The sequence below is a fragment of the Podarcis filfolensis genome (genome assembly GCF_964270895.1).
Source record: "Podarcis filfolensis genome assembly, chromosome: 8".
Classification (NCBI taxonomy): Eukaryota; Metazoa; Chordata; class Lepidosauria; order Squamata; family Lacertidae; genus Podarcis; species Podarcis filfolensis.
Window position 1 is genome coordinate 448781 of NC_139611.1, and position 21273 is coordinate 470053.

The 21273-nt window shown below is 44.3% G+C and overlaps 1 protein-coding gene and 2 long non-coding RNA genes across 3 annotated transcripts in view; all 3 read right to left on the bottom strand.

The window, feature by feature from the left end:
• Positions 1-4016: 4016 nt before the first annotated feature.
• Positions 4017-6769, bottom strand: LOC310769925. The gene is made up of 2 exons (XR_014551854.1): positions 4622-6769; positions 4017-4421 (listed from the first exon to the last, which is right to left on the bottom strand). It is a non-coding gene; the product is annotated as an uncharacterized lncRNA (long non-coding RNA).
• A 5282-nt stretch (positions 6770-12051) lies between these two features.
• Positions 12052-21273, bottom strand: part of LOC310769935 — a 416479-nt gene continuing 407257 nt past the window's right edge. Inside the window, exon 2 of the long non-coding RNA XR_014551867.1 lies at positions 12052-12318. This is a non-coding gene — a long non-coding RNA (uncharacterized lncRNA). The remainder of the gene's footprint in view (positions 12319-21273) is intronic.
• LOC310767655 (uncharacterized protein) overlaps positions 12502-21273 on the bottom strand; it is a gene marked incomplete at its 3' end in the record, with an annotated part of 170527 nt that continues 161755 nt past the window's right edge. The window contains exons 2-3 of the mRNA XM_083624814.1: positions 18024-20134; positions 12502-12521 (exon numbers count right to left, since the gene is read on the bottom strand). Coding sequence (XP_083480940.1) covers positions 12502-12521; positions 18024-19227 — 1224 coding nt within the window. The 5' untranslated portion in view covers positions 19228-20134. The remainder of the gene's footprint in view (positions 12522-18023; positions 20135-21273) is intronic.

A 21273-nucleotide genomic window follows, 5' to 3' on the forward strand; every position in this document is an offset into this window, starting at 1 on the left:
CCGGACCAAATAAAAATGATGTTTAGGAACTTTTATAAAAAATTATACAAAGTGGAAGGTAAGGATGAGAATAAAATTAGAGTATGTAAGAGAAAATAAAATCTCTGAAATAGGAATTTAGCAATTTAAACTCGTGCATAAGGTCAGAAGAAATGAGATTTGATAAGGAATCTGGAAACTGGGAAATCACCAGGTACAGACGGAATACCGACTATATATTACAAGAAACTAGAAGAAGTAGTAATCCCTAGACTTAAAAAGATCATGAATGAGATAATGGAAGAAGGGAAAATCACTGACTCTTGGCACGAAGCGTTGATAACCTTACTACCAAAACAAGGAATGGACCCAAATATTATAAAGAATTACAGGCCAATTTCACTATTGAATATTTATTACAAAATCTTCACAGGTGTGTTAGCAAATAGATTGAAAAAATGCTTGAACAGAATAATAGGTAAGGATCAGAATGGCTTCTTACCGGGGAGACAGATAAAAAATAATACAAGATTAGTGATTGACCTTCTAGAATATATTGATATGAAACCTAGTAAGAAGGTGGCAATGTTACTGGTAGACTGGAATTTTCTGGTCCACACTGTGGAAAGTTTGAAACCTGGGTACAAAATTTTGAATGGTATTAAAGCGATTTATGAAAACCAGAAAGCCAAGTTAATAATTAACAATGAAATAACTGAAGAATTCCCAATTGAAAGAGGCACCAGACAAGGATGTCCTCTATCCCCACTTTTGTTCATTGTGATGCTGGAAACACTCCTAATAGCGATAAGAAAGGACCCCAAAATTAAGGGGATTAGTCCAGGTAATAGACAATATAAAGTTAAAGCACTTGCGGACGATGTAATTATTATTACAGAAAACCCAGAAGAAAGTATACAAGAAGCCCAAAAGAAATTGTCTGAGTATGGAGGTGCATCAAGCTTCAAGTTAAATAAAGAAAAATCTAAACTATTAACAAAACATATGGGGGTAAAGGAACAGGAAGAATTGGAAAGGGTAACAGGCCTTAAAAACTACCATGAAATTTAAGTATTTGGGGATCTGGATTACAAATAAAAATACTAATTTGTACAAGGATAATTATGTGAAGAAATGGAAGGAAATAAAAGAGAGCATTTGGGTCAAAATTAAGGGAGAGAAGAATAACAGTGACCTCATTGTGGGAGTTTACTATAGATCCCCAAGCCAAACGGAGGACATAGATGATGCCTTCCTGGAACAGATGGCCAAGCATGCAAAAGGAAGGGAGATAGTAGTAATGGGGGACTTCAATTACCCGGATATTTTTTGGATGTCAAACTCAGCCAAGAGCATAAGGTCAAACAGATTCCTCACTGGCCTTGCAGACAACTTCATTGTCCAGAAAGTGGGAGAAGCAACAAGAGGAACAGCCATTTTAGATCTGGTCCTAACCAATGTTGATGACCTGGTTAGTGGGGTAGAAGTGGAAGGATCATTAGGCGCGAGTGATCATGCTCTTCTGAAGTTTACTATACAGCGGAAAGGAGCAGCCAAGCATACTAGGACTTAATTTCTTGACTTTAAGAAAGCAGACTTCATAAAACTTAGGGAAGTGCTGGGTGAGATCCCATGGACAGTAATACTAAAAGGAAAGGGAGTTCATGATGGCTGGGAGTTTGTTAAGAGGGAGATAGTAAAAGCACAACTTCAGGCAATACCAATGAGACGGAAACATGGAAGGTGCCTAAAGAAGCCAGGGTGGCTATCTAAAGAGCTTTTAACTGAGTTAAGATTAAAAAAGGATGTGTACAAAAAATGGAAAAGGGGGGAAACCACCAAAGAGGAATTCAAACAAATAGCCAGCACGTGTAGACACAAAGTCAGAAAAGCTAAAGCATAGAATGAACTCAGGCTTGCTAGAGAGGTTAAAAGCAACAAAAAAGGCTTTTATGGGTATGTTCGTAGCAAAAGGAAGAACAAAGAAACAGTGGGGTCACTCAGAGCAGAAGATGGTGAAATGCAAACAGGGGACACAGAAAGGGCTGAACTCCTCAATGCCTTCTTTGCCTCAGTCTTCTCCGATAAAGAAAACAATGCCCGACCTGAAGAATTTGGAGCAAATGATTCAGCAGAGGAAACACAGCCCAGAATAACTAAGGAGATAGTACAAGAATACTTGGCTAGTTTAGATGTATTCAAGTCTCCAGGGCCAGATGAACTGCATCCAAGAGTATTAAAAGAACTGGCAGATGTGATCTCAGAACCACTGGCAGTCATCTTTGAGAATTCCTGGAGAACAGGCGAAGTCCCGGCAGACTGGAGGAGGGCAAATGTTGTCCCTATTTTCAAAAAGGGGAAAAGAGAGGACCCAAATAATTACCGCCCAGTCAGTCTGACATCAATACCAGGGAAGATTCTGGAGCAGATCATTAAGCAAACAGTCTGTGAGCACCTAGAAAGGAATGCTGTGATCACCAATAGTCAGCATGGATTTCTGAAAAATAAGTCATGTCAGACTAACCTGATCTCATTTTTTGACAGAATTACAAGCCTGGTAGATGAAGGGAATGCAGTGGATGTAGCCTACCTTGATTTCAGCAAGGCATTTGACAAGGTGCCCCATGATATTCTTGTAAAGAAGCTGGTAAAATGCGGTCTTGACTATGCTACCACTCAGTGGATTTGTAACTGGCTGACTGACCGAACCCAAAGGGTGCTCATCAATGGTTCCTCTTCATCCTGGAGAAGAGTGACTAGTGGGGTGCCACAGGGTTCTGTCTTGGGCCCGGTCTTATTCAACATCTTTATCAACGACTTGGATGATGGACTCAAGGGCATCCTGATCAAATCTGCAGATGACACCAAACTGGGAGGGGTGGCTAACACCCCAGAGGACAGGATCACACTTCAAAACGACCTTGACAGATAAGAGAACTGGGCCAAAACAAACGAGATGAATTTTAACAGGGAGAAATGTAAAGTATTGCACTTGGGCAAAAAAAATGAGAGGCACAAATACAAGATGGGTGACACCTGGCTTGAGAACAGTACATGTGAAAAGGATCTAGGAGTCTTGGTTGACCACAAACTTGACATGAGCCAACAGTGTGACGCGGCAGCTAAAAAAGCCAATGCAATTCTGAGCTGCATCAATAGGAGTATAGCATCTAGATCAAGGGAAGTAATAGTGCCACTGTATTCTGCTCTGGTCAGACCTCACCTGGAGTACTGTGTCCAGTTCTGGACACCACAGTTCAAGAAGGACACTGACAAACTGGAACGTGTCCAGAGGAAGGCAACCAAAATGGTCAAAGGCCTGGAAACGATGCCTTATGAGGAACGGCTAAGGGAGCTGGGCATGTTTAGCCTGGAGAAGAGGAGGTTAAGGGGTGATATGATAGCCATGTTCAAATATATAAAAGGATGTCACATAGAGGAGGGAGAAAGGTTGTTTTCTGCTGCTCCAGAGAAGCGGACACGGAGCAATGGATCCAAAGTACAAGAAAGAAGATTCCACCTAAACATTAGGAAGAACTTCCTGACAGTAAGAGCTGTTCGACAGTGGAATTTGCTGCCAAGGAGTGTGGTGGAGTCTCCTTCTTTGGAGGTCTTTAAGCAGAGGCTTGACAACCATATGTCAGGAGTGCTCTGATGGTGTTTCCTGCTTGGCAGGGGGTTGGACTCGATGGCCCTTGTCGTCTCTTCCAACTCTATGATTCTAAAAGGATATTTAAATAAACGGACTAAACTGAACTTGTCTTTATGGGGTAGCATATCCTGGATAATAATGTCAATTCTCCCCAAAATGTTTTTCCTTTTCCAGACGATCCCAATAATTATTGGGACAAAATGTTTTAAAGACTGGCAAAGGGATCTTTCTCATTTTATTTGGCAAGGTAAGAAGCCAAGAGTAAGGTTTAAAGTATAGATGGAGCCTAGAGAAAGGGGCGGGTTCGCAGTCCCAAACCTCAAGTTGTATTTTGAGGCTGCATGCATGGCGTGGCTGAAAGATTGGATGTTACTGACAGATACGGAAATCTTAGACCTGGAGGGCTGGGACAATGTTTTCGGGTGGCATGGCTACCTGGGTCACGATAAAATAAAAGCACATAGAGGCTTCACTAATCATTTGGTGAGAAAGGCCCTATTCGAAGTTTGGAAAAGAAATAAAACAATAGTAACAGCCAAAACTCCCTGGTAGCTATCACCTATAGAGTCATCAGCCATGCATAGTAATAATATGAAAGACAGTTGGCTAACATATAGGGAACTTGTAGAAGAGATAAAGGATTGCCCGACAGTAAAGAAATTTGAAGAATTAAAAGAGAGGGGGGTGAATTGGTTAGAATATTTCCAATTAAAAACAGTATTTGAGAAGGATAATAGGCTTAAGGGGTTTGATAAAAAAATCTTGGTATGGGAGAAGGAAATCTCTCAAACTCTCAGACTCTCTCAAAAATATATAAATTGTTACAAAATGGGAAAATAGAAAAGGAGGAAAAAGGCAACGTTATTAAAAAATGGGAACAAGATCTGGGCTACTCAATTGAATATAATGAATGGGATAGACTATGGACAAAAAAATATAAATTTTACAGCATGTTACCTAATAAGAGAGAACTATATGAAAATGCATCACAGGTGGTATCTGACACCAGAAAGGCTGGCAAAAATGAATAAAACATACAACAATAAGTGCTGGAGATGTAAGAAACAAAAAGGAACCTTCTACCATATGTGGTGGACGTGCCCCGAAATTGGGAAATTTTGGAGCATGATCCACAAGGAAATAAAGAAAATGCTAAGAATATCTGTTAAGGAAAAATCTAGGTGTGAGGCTGCTCAGTCACCCAGCTCGTCGGGCAGAGCCCGCGGGTCCCTGCGGAATAAAGGAAGGAGTCCAGCCAACCGGAGCAAATAGCTGTCAACCAAAGTTTATTGCGCAATAGGTTCAAAAAGCAAATTTGAACCCCGAGGATGGGGTGACAAAGACTTTTAAAACTTTCCCACCATATCCCAGAATACAGTTCGTACAGCATCATTGACATGTCACAAAAGGGGAGGGGTAGACAGGGGTTAAACTAGTTCAACCTTGGAAAACATGTCCAGACATGTCCTTGGTACAAGATTAGCATAAGCAGACATGGCAGGGCAAGACCCAGGCATAAGATTAGCATAGAGAAATATTTCTTATGTACCACCACCCAAAAGTACAATAGAAGTTCCTCTGCATGTCTGGAACCTGAGGCGAGTCAGGTGATGAGATTTGGCTTCCTTCGGCTAACAATGAGCCCAGCAATTGTCACCTCTGAGAACTTCCTGGAGTCCTTTTGCAAGGGGAAAATAGCTTTGGAATGGAGGAAACTGGGAAAGGAGATGATTTTATATTATTTTTAAAGCTAGGTGACTTCCCTGAGCTGTCAAGTTGAAAGGATATATTCAGGCATAATATTTGTAATATTTAACTTTAAAGATGTGCCCTCCCCGTAATTTCCGTAACAATATCATATAGTAGAAGGCCAGAGGCATTCCTTTTAGGAATTTTAAATGATATTCCAAAAGACAAAACTAATTTTTTCCTATACGTGACGTCTGCAGCAAGAATCCTGGTGGCTAAGTATTGGAAAGGAAATCAGTTACCCACTAGGGGAGAGTGGTTATGTAAGCTTTCAGAAAATTTAGAATTATCCAAATTGACAGATACGTATAATAAGACAAAAACCAAAAAGTGAAGTGAAAAAGGAATGGGAGTGTCTAAATGAATACCTTAAAAGCCAAGGTTCGAGGACAGAAATCTGGCTGAGTCTGGAATAACCTTGTGAAGTGAAAGGATAAGAAAGAGGGATTTATATCTAGATGCTAGGATAGAGATGATAAGGAAAACAGGAAGACACAATGAGAGGTAAAGGAGGTGCTGTGGGATTGGTGGAAGTCAATGTTTGTTTTTCTTTTTAGTGTTTATATTATTAACTTGTAAGATATGGATTTGGTTTTTTGGTTTTTTTGAATATCGGTTTTTGTGTTTTGTGTATTGTTATTTTTTGATATTTTTCGTGTTGTGTGGAAAATACTAATAAAATTTATAATAATTTTTTTTTAAAAAAATCGGTCATGATCAAATGGGCACAAGATATAGGACATAACATACAATTTGAGGATTGGGAAAAACTGGAAAACAGATTTAAAATTTACAGATTGTGCCCTTTTGAAAGAAAATTATATGAAAATTATGTATAGATGCTATATAACACCAGTACAGATAGCAAAAATGTAGAAAACTGGGTCAAACATATGTTGGGGGACTTTTTATCATATGTGGTGGGAATGTAGAGAAATTTTTTAAAAAAGGGAAATGATATATAATGAATTGAAGAAAATGTTTTAAATGACATTTGTTAAAAAACCAGAAGCATTTCTGTTAGGGATTGTAGGACAAGACCTGCCAAGGAAAATAAAGAATTTATTTATGTATGCAACAACAGTGGCAATAGCACAAGGATGGAAGAACGAGGAAACCCTGACAAAAGAACAGTGGCAAGAGAAATTGATGGATTGTGCAGAACTGGCAAAATTGGCATACAAACTGCGAGATAAGGACAACTGTGACTTTAAAGAAGAATGGGAAATTTTACAAAGTATTTAAAAAGACAACAAAATGAATTGGACTCCTTGGCAGGTTTTGAATAAACATACACGAATTTATTGATTGTTAACATAACAGATAGATAATATAAGGATTTATACAATTTTACAGTATGCAGAGAAAAATATGTGTTGAAAAATCAGAGAGAGGAGCTGTGGGAAGTCTCGGCAGGGAGGGAGGGCTTGATGGGGAGGTGGGGGGAAAAGGGGAAAAAATAATGTATGTTTTGATATTTTGATATGTTGAAATTGTTAATAAAAAAACTTTTTTTATAAAAAAAGCATCCTGGGCACATTCTGTTTACATTTAAACACAAATCTTTAAAATTTGCACTTTCCGAAACAATATGAAAACTGAAACACAGCCATGCTTCTAAATCTGTACTTATCTGAATATGCGTATATTAGGGAAAATGTGCATAAAAGTGAATATTTTAGTGAAAATGACATACAAAACCCACATGCTTGGAAAAATTGTACATTAGTCAAAACTGGATACAAATGTGCTTATTTGGGAGAAGTTACATTAAGATGATAAAAAGCCAATGCAATTCTGGGCTGCATCAATAGGAGTATAGCATCTAGATCAAGGGAAGTAATAGTGCCACTGTATTCTGCTCTGGTCAGACCTCACCTGGAGTACTGTGTCCAGTTCTGGGCACCACAGTTCAAGAAGGACACTGACAAACTGGAACGTGTCCAGAGGAAGGCAACCAAAATGGTCAAAGGCCTGGAAACGATGCCTTATGAGGAACGGCTAAGGGAGCTGGGCATGTTTAGCCTGGAGAAGAGGAGGTTAAGGGGTGATATGATAGCCATGTTCAAATATATAAAAGGATGTCACATAGAGGAGGGAGAAAGGTTGTTTTCTGCTGCTCCAGAGAAGCGGACACGGAGCAATGGTTCCAAACTACAAGAAAGAAGATTCCACCTAAACATTAGGAAGAACTTCCTGACAGTAAGAGCTGTTCGACAGTGGAATTTGCTGCCAAGGAGTGTGGTGGAGTCTCCTTCTTTGGAGGTCTTTAAGCAGAGGCTTGACAACCATATGTCAGGAGTGCTCTGATGGTGTTTCCTGCTTGGCAGGGGGTTGGACTCGATGGCCCTTGTGGTCTCTTCCAACTCTATGATTCTATGATTCTATGATTCTATGATGATAAAATTTCATCAGGATTTCTTTAAATTGCAAATTGCTGCAGAAATCTGAAGAAATGTGTTTAAGATTAGAAGAGCAAGAAACTGCAAGGACTGAAATGGACAGATCCACCCCCATATGAGTCTATACAATAGCAGCATATTTTAAAGTGCAAAATAAGTAAAGGTAGTTTTTCACCAGGAACAGTTACAGCATATGATTTAAGAGCTGATTCATAATCACTACAATGATCACCCCTTTGTTTGGCTCATGTTTTGTGCATGGAAATTCTTTCTATCCTCTTGAAAAGCCTGCAAGGGAAATCACAGCATGTGTGTGTACACAAGCAGTGTGTTTGTTGTACAAAACTCCAGTTCACCTTCAAACCCTAACCAGGTGTGGAAAGGCCCCATATAAACACTATTGGCACCCTCAGCAAAAGCGCTCTTGGCCATCTGTTGAAACATTTGTTGTCTAATTTTGTCTCAGTCTTCCTAAAAGGCTGTTGTCAGGAGTTTTGTAAAGACCTAACTGAAAGTCTGCAGGACTATATATAGCTACAGGAGATGGCGTGTGAGATTTTGCACTGCTCCATGTCATCGTGAGTGCTTTGCTTTTCATCAGGCTGCCTATGATCTAATTTCCAATTTGTAAGAGAGGGGGAGGAAAAGGGATTGCTGTCTTTCCCAAATGTTTTAACAGCTGTACCAGTTTAATCTGGTGCAGTGCAACTAATTGTTTTTCTGTGTAAGTGCCCAGATGCCAGTGTGATGCAGTGGTTTGAGTGTTGGGACAACCAGGGTTTAAATCCTCATTGAGCCATGAAGCTCACCTTGGGCCAGTCACCAGATTTCATCATAGATTGCCCTACAGGATTGTCGCACAGATCTAGAGATATCAGCAAGTGCTTCTGATTTCTAGTAGTTTAACAATTGCTTAACAAAATGGCCTTTTCAGGGGTAAGTTAGGTTGCTGAAATGAAGAAAAAAAGCCCCTCAAGGGATGGAGAAAAGAAACCAGGAGTGATTTGTCTATGAGGACTCATCCCAATACAAATTCATGGGCTGAGCATGTGCTCAGAGGCATCTTGGTCTGTATTTCTAAGCTAGGGGTTGCCCACAAGTATGGTGCCCCCAAAGAAAAATGCTCCCTCAAAAAACCAAAATCTACCATTTGCCTCCTCAGCTTTTTCTCTTTAAAGATACCCACAAATAATTGGCTGCCAGGAGTGAACAATTAGGTTCAATTGGGCACAAAAGCATATCGGTTACATTTCACATACTTCCACATACTTAGACCAACAGTGTTACATGTCCAACAACATAGTCCTTTAAATAAGTTGGGCGCTTGGAAACTCTGCCAGACTGCTGGGGAGCGGTACCCAGGTCCTGTGGGCTGCCCGATTCTTGCTGAGGCTATGGCGCAACCCTAGGTGGCGTTGAAACCAAGTCCCCTGGATCCGCTGCTGTGGGTGGAACCTCCGCGAGTGGAGTTGGCGGAATGTCAGGCACGGCAGTGGTCTGAGTCTGTGGGAAGTCTGGCAGACCCTCTGAAGCAGCTTGGTTCGGCTCCACGCCCACAGTCTGCGAGAGAGGTGTAGGTAGAGCCTCACCATCTGTAAGTGTCTGTTCCAGAGCCACAAGCGCAGTTGGGGGCCCCACGGTAGTGTCCAAGTCTCCAACCCTGCGCCTAAGCTGGTCTATGTGCCGGTGCCACAAGCGTCTGTCTTCGAGTGCCACCTGGTACGAGTGAGGTCCAGTGACTCCCACTACTGTGGCTGGCACCCAAGGAATGTCCCCCACAAAGTTCAGGGCAAAGACCTGGTTTCCTGCAACAAATGACCGTGGTGCATTGGCACAGCCTGGGGGTTCGGCCATGGCAAAGTCCGGGTACAGCCAGTCGAGCAGGGACCTGAGGCGGCGGCCCATAAGCAGTTTGGCAGGACTCTGCCCTGTGGCCGTGTGAGGGGTGATGTGTTGCACGAACAAGTATTTGGCGACCAGCTCGTGCCAGTCTCCCCGGTCCAGGCGCCCCAGTGCCTCTTGCGGAGCGCACCATTCTCTCCGCTTGCCCGTTGCTGGATGGATGAAATGGTGCCATTAGGGCATGGCGGATGCCCAGTCCCAAAAGGTACCGCTCAAAAGTGCCTGACGTGAACTGCGCTCCGTTGTCGAAGACAAGGACATCAGGACACCCATGCGTCACAAAGAGGCCTCGCAGCACCCAGATGACGGCCTCGGTAGTGGTGGAGGGCATCAGGGCCACCTCCAGCCATTTGCAATAGGCGTCCACCACTACCATAAAGGTCCGGCCGCGAAAAGGTCCAGCCAGATCAATGTGCACCCTCGACCAGGGTGTCTTGGGCATCTCCCAGGTGTGTCCCTTAGCTGCCGGTGGCGCAGGCCTCGATTCTTGGCACACTTGACAGGCGGAAACCCAGGCAGTGATGGCATCGTCCATGTTAGGCCACCAGACGTAACACCGAGCCAACGCCTTCATTTTGATGATTCCCAGGTGGCCAACGTGCAGAGCCTCAAGGACGCATTGACGGAGTCTTTGGGGAATCACGACGCGGTCTCCCCACAGCAGACAGCCATGATGAGCCGAGAATTCGTGTTGTCTGGTTGCGAAGGGCTGGAACTCCAATGCAAAAGGCCCTTGTGGCCACACCCAGTTGAGTACACCGCTGATGGTGCAATCCTGGGCAGACGCGAGGCCACAGTGGCAGCTGATACAGGTGCTGCTGGAAGATCCTCAATCAGGAGGAACGATGAAGCAGGAGCCGGGTCTTCCACAAACGCTGGAAGAGGGCAACGGCTGAGGGCGTCGGCATGGCCCATCAATTTCCCCGGGCAATGGACGAGCCGATAGTGGTAGGCGTCGATAAGATAGCCCAGGAACTCCACCTGTGGAACGGTGATCTGGCAGGCCCGAAAAATCCTTGAAGGCAATCCGGAACCAGCCAACGCCTACCACGGGAATGTCGTTTCCCTGGTAGTCTCTCAGGTGTACGCGGTGAGAGTCAAGTTGCCTTTTGGACACTCTGGGTACCAGTCTTTTGATGGTGCTCCAAGACACAATGGACAGGGCAGACCCGATGTCGAGCTCCATGTCACATGGAGCTCCTTCAATGAGCACCGTGACGTTCAACTTGCGTCGCGTAGGCGTGTCGGTTTGGCCAATCGTGGTTCCAGATGGGCAGCGGCAGTTGGTGAGAGCGAAACAGCTTTCCTTGGCGGACTGGAGTGAAGACTTGGACTTGCGAGTCGGTGAAGGGGGTGTGTCAGACGGAGCCGATCGGCAGACCTTAGCGATGTGGCCCCTTCTGGAACACTTCTGACAGATGGCATCTCTGAATCGACACTTGGCATGGAAATGGTTGCCTCCACAGCCGGCACATTCCGATTGGCCCTTGGACTTCTTTTGGAACTTCCTGCACTCCCGCTTTGTCTGGTGCACGTCATCGTCTTCACTGGAGGATGCCTCATCACTGCTGGTCTCTTCATGATGCCCTGGAACTAGCTTCCTAGCAAGAGGCAGGCTGCTGGCCTTGCGGATCTCCTGGGCGGAGTGTTCGGCAGCTTCCGAGGCCACGGCCTCCTCAGTGGCTTTCTGCAGCATGAGGTCTGGCTTGGTGAGGAGACGCCGTTGCAGACGGATGTCCCGGACCCCGCAGACGATTCGATCCATCAGGGCATTGTCTAAGTCTCGGAACTCGCAGTGCATTGCAGCCTGTTGGAGGGCGGTGGGGTAGTTGTTGATTGACTCCCCCTCTGCTTGGTTCTGGTGGTAGAACGCATGGCGGGCAGCAATCTTGGACGGCTTTGCTGCGTAGTGGTTGCAGAGCTTCTCTCTGATCGTGTCTCACGGTGTTGCCTGGCCTGCTACAGGCGCAACCAATGCTCGGGCCGTCTCGAACACCTCAGGCCCACAGAGGCTGAGGAATAGGCTTACGCTCCTGTGACACTTGCGTCAGCTCGTTGGCTTGGAGGTAGCAGTTGAACCGAGCGAGGTAGGAGTCCCATGATTCAGAGGCTGGCGCAAATGGCGGTAGAGGCACAAGTGAAGCCATGATTCCGATGCCGGCATAGAGGGCGATGGATGGAACACTGTTCTCTAGCCAGAACAGTCAGCTCTGAATTGGTTCTGTTGAGTGATTTCGCTCAGTGATTCGGCTCAGTGATTCAGCTCTGTTCAGAGGGTGGCTGCTTCTGGCTGTGCTCTGATGTCCATCGATCCCATCCTCGTCGCCAGTGTTAAGTTGTGGGTGAACATATCAGACGACACAGCAATTCTTCAAACAGCTCTTGTTTATTCACAGGCCAGGACAGAACTGAACTGAAGGGCTCAGTCAGCCTGCTTATATAGAGCTCCAGTACCACGTTACTGTAACAACTTTCTAAAACTATCCAAACACTGAACGTCACTTTCGATCCTTCATTTGCATAACTATCTACAGTTTCCATCCAATCACTGAACGTCACTTCCGATCCTTCATTTGCATAACTATCTACAGTATCCACCTGCTGGCCCAGGGTGAGAACTTCAGTACATAACACCTCCCTTTCTTATGCAGACACTCTGGAATGTGTTTTTGCAAGACAAAGATAACAGCTCATGGTACGAGATTCGGATAGCCTGGCTTGAAGGTCTCTTTATGCATCACCATCAACATGCTCTAAATACTAGTAGCTCATAGTCTCTTTTGGATTTTAAAAGCATTACTTAGAACCAAAGAAAGATTACTGTCCAATGGCCACATCTGCAGAACAGTGGAATAAAGTTTGACTTGATTGGAATATTAAGAAACCTCAAGAGAAGATAGGTGTTGCCAATGGTGTGAGTAAGAAAGGCCCGCACCCACCCACCCACCCCTACCTACCTTCCCAGGGATAATTAATTTGATGTTCTCCAGATATTGTGGCCTACAAGCTCCATTAGCTGCAGGCAATATGACCAATGGCCAGTGTTACTGGCCTTGGTAGTCCACATAATCTGGAGGGCTACCCTGGACACAACTTCTGACCAGTTAATTTAGTTCAAAACATATATTGCTTTCATTCTTTTATTATTTCCCCTTCCCCTCACTTATAATATTGGCTGACTGCAGATATCCCAATAAGCTTGCTGTATATTTTAATGCCCCTTCATGGATCACTGCCTTGCCGTGGCGAAGGGGCTTGAATAACTCAGAGAAGCTATGAACTATGCCGAGCAGGGCACCCAAGATGAACAGGTCATAGTGGAGAGTTTTGACCAAACGTGATCCACCTGGAGGAGGAACCGGCAAGCCACTCCAGTATCTCTGCCAAGAAAACTCCATGGACAAAGACAACAGGCATATAAAAGTTATGACTCTGGAAGATGAGCCCCTCAGGTCGGAAGGCGTCCAACATGCTACTGGGGAAGAGCAGAGGACAAGTACAAGTAGATTCAGAGCTGATGAAGTGGCTGGGCCAAAGCCGAAAAGACGCTCAGTTGTGGATATGCCTGGAAGCGAAAGGAAAGTCCAATGCTGTAAAGAAAAATATTGCATAGGAACCTGGAATGTAAGAACCATGAACCTGGGTAAGTTTGATGTGGTCAAAAATTAGATGGCAAGAATAAATATTGACATCCTGGGCATCAGTGAACTAAAATGGACGGGAATGGGTGAATTCAGTTCGGATGACCATCATAAGAATTGATGCTTTTGAATTATGGTGCTGGAGGAGACTCTTGAGAGTCCCAAGGACTGCAAGAAGATCAAACCTATCCATTCTTAAGGAAATCAGCCCTGAGTGCTCACTGGAAGGACAGATCGTGAAGCTGAGGCTCCAATACTTTGGCCACCTCATGAGAAGACTCCCTGGAAAAGACCCTGATGTTGGGAAAGATGGAGGGCACAAGGAGAAGGGGACGAGATGGTTGGATAGTGTCTTTGAAGCTACCAGCATGAGTTTGACCAAACTGCGGGAGGCAGTGGAAGACAGAAGTGCCTGGCGTGCTCTGGTCCATGGGGTCATGAAGAGTCGGACACGACTAAACGACTAAACAACAACAAATATTTTAATGCTTCAAATAATTGTTAAAAGTTTTAAAATAAAATCAGTTGCTTGTATTAGATAATTGGGAGTAATGTTGTTGAAATTAAAGACATAGGTTATGTTTACATAATAAATGGGAAGACTCAATAAATCCAGTTAATCAAATTTGGCACAATGGCCAATATATGTTCATGCACTACCTTCATCACCCAACAGCCAAACTTTATAGAGAATTCAAGGTGGCCATAAAGCAGGCACCAGTGATCCCTCTTGCACTGTGGGCGTACTCCAGATATGATTTGTTGCATTGTTCAAAATCAGTAAGAATAAGTTGGCCATGATTAATTCGTCTCATTGCTTTCAGTGGCCAGGTGACCACCCACCTAACTTCTAAAGATGGAGGCAGCGGAGAAGGAATCCCCATCTGATCTGATCTTAACTGACAGGAGTTTCTTATGGCAGCAGACAGTTCTTCGGACATTCTGGTCTCATAGGTCAAAAACAGCACTTTGAATTATGACTGGGAGTAGAGTGAAAATGTTTGATTCGCAGAAGATTTGCCCAAGTGTAAAACAGACCCTTATGTAGTTCTGCTTTGTTTATGTCTCCAGCACTGCCACTTCCGTATACAATGGACAGCCAGACTGGCTGTTGAAATCTTCACTGAAAACAGGTGTTGATGTTGGATGATTATAAATTATAAATAGAAACAGGACTGAAAATGTTCACTTATGCACCCCGTCTCCAAAACAGAAATGAATCCAGAGAATTGTTGTTTCAGACTGCAAACAATATGTAATTTATTAGCTCCCGCCCCCGCCCCCGGCAATTTGCACTGTGTTTCCTTTGCATTGAAATGAATTAGTCATAACATGACCAATTTGTCATAACACGACAAAGTAATTACAAATTATGCATGTTACATTATGCATGTTACACTTTACATGCTTTTGCCACAGTGTTACATGTTACATGCCACATGTTACATGTTTTTGCCACATGTTACATGTTACATGCTTTTGCCACAGTGGACAGCAAAGAGACTAATGTCATTGTTGGCAGAAGATGAAGTGCAGCAGAATGTCAACAGTGATGCATGCAACAAAGACCAGGCAGAATGGGAAATGATTGTTTCTTGCATTCCTAGTGGCTAGCTAGAATCCTCCACTGCAGCTTTTGCAGCCAGATAGTTTAGGTGGGCAACGAGAGGCATACACAGCTCTGTTCTTCAATGTGGGAATGCCCTAGTGTGGGGACTTTGGAGAAACAGTTAGGATGCAGCCATTATTGCCCTTCAACACCTGCTTTTTCATTTTGTTTTTTTCTTAAGCTTTCTCCTACACCAGGGCTCACGGGATCATCTTGCCCCCCCCAAAAAACAAAACTCAACAACTTTGGGGTCCTTAAAAAAACCTCAACAGCCCTGTCCTACAAGAACATGCCTTGAATTGCATATTAATTACAGTTAAACAGAACATTCCCCCCTCCCAACATGAAGGCATGTAAACAGTTGGAATTTATAACAGAATTTCAATGAACACTGAAGCAGGAAGCACAATCAAGGGAAAAAATCACCAGAGCCGCACATTGTGGAATGTGGCAGCTACTGATTGGCTGCTGGAGTCCTTGTTCATGTGTTGAATAAAAGACCACCAACGCACCAATGTGAAAGCCTCATTAAAGCTTCTTTCCAGGTCAAAGATATTATACAACCAACAAAAAAACAACACAACAGACCACACAATCAAGAAAGATTCGAAACCACAATTGTCCCATAAATTGTGCTATTTTGGTTCAATAAATCATTCCACAAATTTGCAAGAGAGTTTGGTGATGATCTTTTCTTGTCTTCTTGTTGCACAAAGTCAACGAAAGTCTTTCAGTTATTATATAAACTGAAAAAAGTTTAGTTTGCCTCTAGCAGCCCTAATTTGATTGGTCAGTTTCTTTACCAGCACACCACACTTGGGCATATTGTGCCTTGATGTTGAGTCCCTCAGCACTGCACCAGCATTTTGCAGTTTTCAAACTCTTAGCATTCAGCTTCAAAATCCCTGCTGCCATTAATAGGTGGCCAATTAGGTGCTTGTATAATAATCATGGATTATTACTGTTAAATCCACCTAATGGTGCTATTTCAGGTGTTTTTGCGACTGGTGTTCTTGGATTTTTGTTACTTCAGCAAATATCTCAGCCCAGAATCAGGCCCTTTGGCACAGCCCCACCAAACGTGTGAGCAAGCTATGGATCCTCTGCCTGGGACAGTTGCTCACTTCGGGACAGCCCCGTGGTTTTCCCCGGAGCTGAGGGCAATGAAACAATCGCTGAGACGGCTAGAGCGCTGGTGGCAGAAAACTCATTCTGAATCAGACCGGACACGGGCTAGAGCTCAACATTGAGCCTACCAAGTGGCAATGGCGATGGTGAAGAGGGCCTTCTTCACCGCCTCTATTGCATCTGCAGAAAACAGCGGCAGGAGACTTTTTCAGGTGGTTCGCAATCTATCAGAACCATCTGCACCATCGGGGCCTGGTAGAATCATAGAATCATAGAGTTGGAAGAGACCACAAGGGCCATCGAGTCCAACCCCCTGCCAAGCAGGAAACACCATCGGAGCACTCCTGACATATGGTTGTCAAGCCTCTGCTTAAAGACCTCCAAAGAAGGAGACTCCACCACACTCCTTGGCAGCAAATTCCACTGTCGAACAGCTCTTACTGTCAGGAAGTTCTTCCTAATGTTTAGGTGGAATCTTCTTTCTTGTAGTTTGGAACCATTGCTCCGTGTCCACTTCTCTGGAGCAGCAGAAAACAACCTTTCTTCCTCCTCTATGTGACATCCTTTTATATATTTGAACATGGCTATCATATCACCCCTTAACCTCCTCTTCTCCAGGCTAAACATGCCCAGCTCCCTTAGCCGTTCCTCATAAGGCATCGTTTCCAGGCCTTTGACCATTTTGGTTGCCTTCCTCTGGACAAGTTCCAGTTTGTCAGTGTCCTTCTTGAACTGTGGTGCCCAGAACTGGACACAGTACTCCAGGTGAGGTCTGACCAGAGCAGAATACAGTGGCACTATTACTTCCCTTGATCTAGATGCTATACTCCTATTGATGCAGCCCAGAATTGCATTGGCTTTTTTAGCTGCCGCGTCACACTGTTGGCTCATGTCAAGTTTGTGGTCAACCAAGACTCCTAGATCCTTTTCACATGTACTGTTCTCAAGCCAGGTGTCACCCATCTTGTATTTGTGCCTCTCATTTTTTTTGCCCAAGTGCAATACTTTACATTTCTCCCTGTTAAAATTCATCTCGTTTGTTTTGGCCCAGTTCTCTTATCTGTCAAGGTCGTTTTGAAGTGTGATCCTGTCCTCTGGGGTGTTAGCCACCCCTCCCAGTTTGGTGTCATCTGCAGATTTGATCAGGATGCCCTTGAGTCCATCATCCAAGTCGTTGATAAAGATGTTGAATAAGACCGGGCCCAAGACAGAACCCTGTGGCACCCCACTAGTCACTCTTCTCCAGGATGAAGAGGAACCATTGATGAGCACCCTTTGGGTTCGGTCAGTCAGCCAGTTACAAATCCACTGAGTGGTAGCATAGTCAAGACCGCATTTTACCAGCTTCTTTACAAGAATATCATGGGGCACCTTGTCAAATGCCTTGCTGAAATCAAGGTAGGCTACATCCACTGCGTTCCCTTCATCTACCAGGCTTGTAATTCTGTCAAAAAACGAGATCAGGTTAGTCTGACATGACTTATTTTTCAGAAATCCATGCTGACTATTGGTGATCACAGCATTCCTTTCTAGGTGCTCACAGACTGTTTGCTTAATGATCTGCTCCAGAATCTTCCCTGGTATTGATGTCAGACTGACTGGGCGGTAATTATTTGGGTCCTCTCTTTTCCCTTTTTTGAAAATCGGGACAACATTTGCCCTCCTCCAGTCTGCCAGGACTTCGCCTGTTCTCCAGGAATTCTCAAAGATGACTGCCAGTGGTTCTGAGATCACATCTGCCAGTTCTTTTAATACTCTTGGATGCAGTTCATCTGGCCCTGGAGACTTGAATACATCTAAACTAGCCAAGTATTCTTGTACTATCTCCTTAGTTATTCTGGGCTGTGTTTCCTCTGCTGAATCATTTGCTCCAAATTCTTCAGGTCGGGCATTGTTTTCTTTATCGGAGAAGACTGAGGCAAAGAAGGCATTGAGGAGTTCAGCCCTTTCTGTGTCCTCACCATCTTCTGCTCTGAGTGACCCCACTGTTTCTTTGTTCTTCCTTTTGCTACGAACATACCCATAAAAGCCTTTTTTGTTGCTTTTAACCTCTCTAGCAAGCCTGAGTTCATTCTGTGCTTTAGCTTTTCTGACTTTGTGTCTACACGTGCTGGCTATTTGTTTGAATTCCTCTTTGGTGGTTTCCCCCCTTTTCCATTTTTTGTACACATCCTTTTTTAATCTTAACTCAGTTAAAAGTTCTTTAGATAGCCACCTTGGCTTCTTTAGGCACCTTCCATGTTTCTGTCTCATTGGTATTGCCTGAAGTTGTGCTTTTACTATCTCCCTCTTAACAAACTCCCAGCCATCATGAACTCCCTTTCCTTTTAGTATTACTGTCCATGGGATCTCACCCAGCACTTCCCTAAGTTTTATGAAGTCTGCTTTCTTAAAGTCAAGAAATTGAGTCCTAGTATGCTTGGCTGCTCCTTTCCGCTGTATAGTAAACTTCAGAAGAGCATGATCACTCGCGCCTAATGATCCTTCCACTTCTACCCCACTAACCAGGTCATCAACATTGGTTAGGACCAGATCTAAAATGGCTGTTCCTCTTGTTGCTTCTCCCACTTTCTGGACAATGAAGTTGTCTGCAAGGCCAGTGAGGAATCTGTTTGACCTTATGCTCTTGGCTGAGTTTGACATCCAAAAAATATCCGGGTAATTGAAGTCCCCCATTACTACTATCTCCCTTCCTTTTGCATGCTTGGCCATCTGTTCCAGGAAGGCATCATCTATGTCCTCCGTTTGGCTTGGGGATCTATAGTAAATGCCCACAATGAGGTCACTGTTATTCTTCTCTCCCTTAATTTTGCCCCAAATGCTCTCACTTTGGCTTTGAGGTTCTAAATCTTGGATCTCTTCACAGGTATACACATCCCTGACATATAACGCCATTCCTCCTCCTGTCTTGTCTGATCTGTTTCTCTGAAATAGATTGTATCCCTCCATTATTACATTCCAATCATGGGACTTATCCCACCAGGTTTCAGTGATGCCTATTATGTCATATTTAGTTTGCTGTACCAAGAGCTCAAGCTCATCTTGTTTATTTCCCATGCTTTGCGCATTAGTGTACAGACACTGAAGTCCATTAATCATTCCCCCGTGTCTCTTATTTAAGGATTTTTTCCTCCCACCACTAGGTCTGCGTGCTGTTTGCTCCATTTGGTCTATGACATTTGGATGATCATCTTCATCAATTGATAGACTCCTACCTTCAGGAGCACTGTCTCCCTCCCACACAGTTTAAAGCCCTCCTGATGAGGTTTCTGAGATTTTTTGCAAAAACATTCCTCCCAATCATTGTGAGGTGCAGCCCATCGCTTGCCAGAAGTCCATCTTCAAGAAACTGCAGTCCGTGATCTAAGAATCCAAACCGTTCCTGTTTACACCATTTGCGAAGCCAGCTGTTCACTTCCACTATTTCCCCCTCTCTCCCTGGGCCACGTCGTTCAACTGGGAGGACAGATGAGATGACAATTTGTGCATTTAATTGCTTCAATTTCCTGCCCAGAGCCTCGTAGTCTCTTTTGATCTTCTGGAGGCTATTGCTTGCAGTGTCATTGGTTCCCACATGAACCAAGAGGAAGGGGTATTTGTCAGTGGGTTTTATGATTCCTTGCAGTCGTTCAGTTATATCTTGGATCTTAGCCCCGGGGAGACAGCACACTTCCCGAGACATCTTGTCAGGCCCACAGATCACTGCTTCTGTTCCCCTCAGTAGGGAATCCCCTATCACCACTACATGCCTCCTCTTAGGTTTGGTCGGGGTTCTTCCGTGAGCTGTCCGTTCCAAGGTCGCCTGCACATTCCCTGAGGACTGACTTTGCTGCTCGTCTTCATATACCTGATCGACTGTAATGAGGGAGAGATCCTCAAATGGAGTCTGCTGTTCGTCTTCCATGCTAGGGGAGAGGACCTCAAAGCGATTGTGTATTTCTAAACAATCAGCGAACCCTGGGCCTCCTACTTCTTTGAGTCACGTTTCTCCATATATCTGGCTCCTGTGTTGGTGAACTAGCCTCCTTCTCAGGGGAGTCCCCTGTCTCCTCCTTGGTGGAGACGGTGTGCTCTGGGAGACTTCCGGAGTCGACGCCATCGGCAATGGCAGATTCCCTCTAATTTGGAGGGAGTTAGCTCTGCGGAAATCGGGTCTTGGTGCTGCGGTGAAGCGGGGACCCTTCAAAAAACCACAGGCGGGTGAAGCCTGTGACCGTGGGACTCGGCGGGCACGTTCAGCGCCCCCCCCAATTTGCAAAGGAACCCAGCTACGGGCTCCGGAGCGAAACGGGGTGAGCGGCGCGGTGCTGAGAGTCAATTGCTTCTTCTGTGGAGTGAAGCCGCACAGCTGTTGTCGGAGAGCGCTGACTTTTTTCCTGTGACAATTCGGCCATCAAAACAACTACCGTGAGTAGGTTGAATTTAAAGATTTGAAAATAAGGGAAGAAAAAGTACTAATTTGGCACCGAAACGGGAAGGCGTAAACAGGAAGTTCGCCTTCCGTTTCTTGTAAACAGATCAAAGCAAAGACTATTTAAACTAAGACCTGGAAAATCGCTTTAAAAAGACTTAAATCCTAACATCAAGACAAGAGATCTCCCTCCCTGAATTGCAGGAGAGGGGAGGGAAGAGGGAGAAGTATTTTTGCCTGCAAAAAGAGAGGAAAAGAAACAAAGACCACCGCTTAATGCCTGGGAACGGGCTGTCAAGTGTTAATAAGATTGCCGTACTGTGAATCGCGCTGTTTATGGATATTGTAACCTTTTGACAGTTAACTCTGCAAGAGAGATACTTTTGATTCTGACTGGCTTCTCCGGACTTTAAGGAACTGTAACGTAACTGAAATTGAAATTGAAACGGTTGTTTACTTTGTAAAATGGGGGACTTGGAAAAGTTACTTTAATGCAACAAGAATTGACTGTTACTGTGTCCCCCTAGAGGAACTTTGAAATTGTTACAACTGGCCAGGGAATTTAACACTCTAAACTGGCGGGGGAATTTTCTACAGCAAAACAAACTCCGGCCGTGGGATTGACCTTGAGCTTCAGATAAAGTGTTATGGCAGACTTGCCTCAGGAAAAAACAACAAGATCTGGTAAAATTTGGCAGCAGCGAAGAACATCAGCACCTGGCCCTTCTGCACCATCAGGGGCAGTATATGTTCAAGTTGGGCCAAAAGGAATGGCATCTGAAGATGTTTTAGCTGTGGCA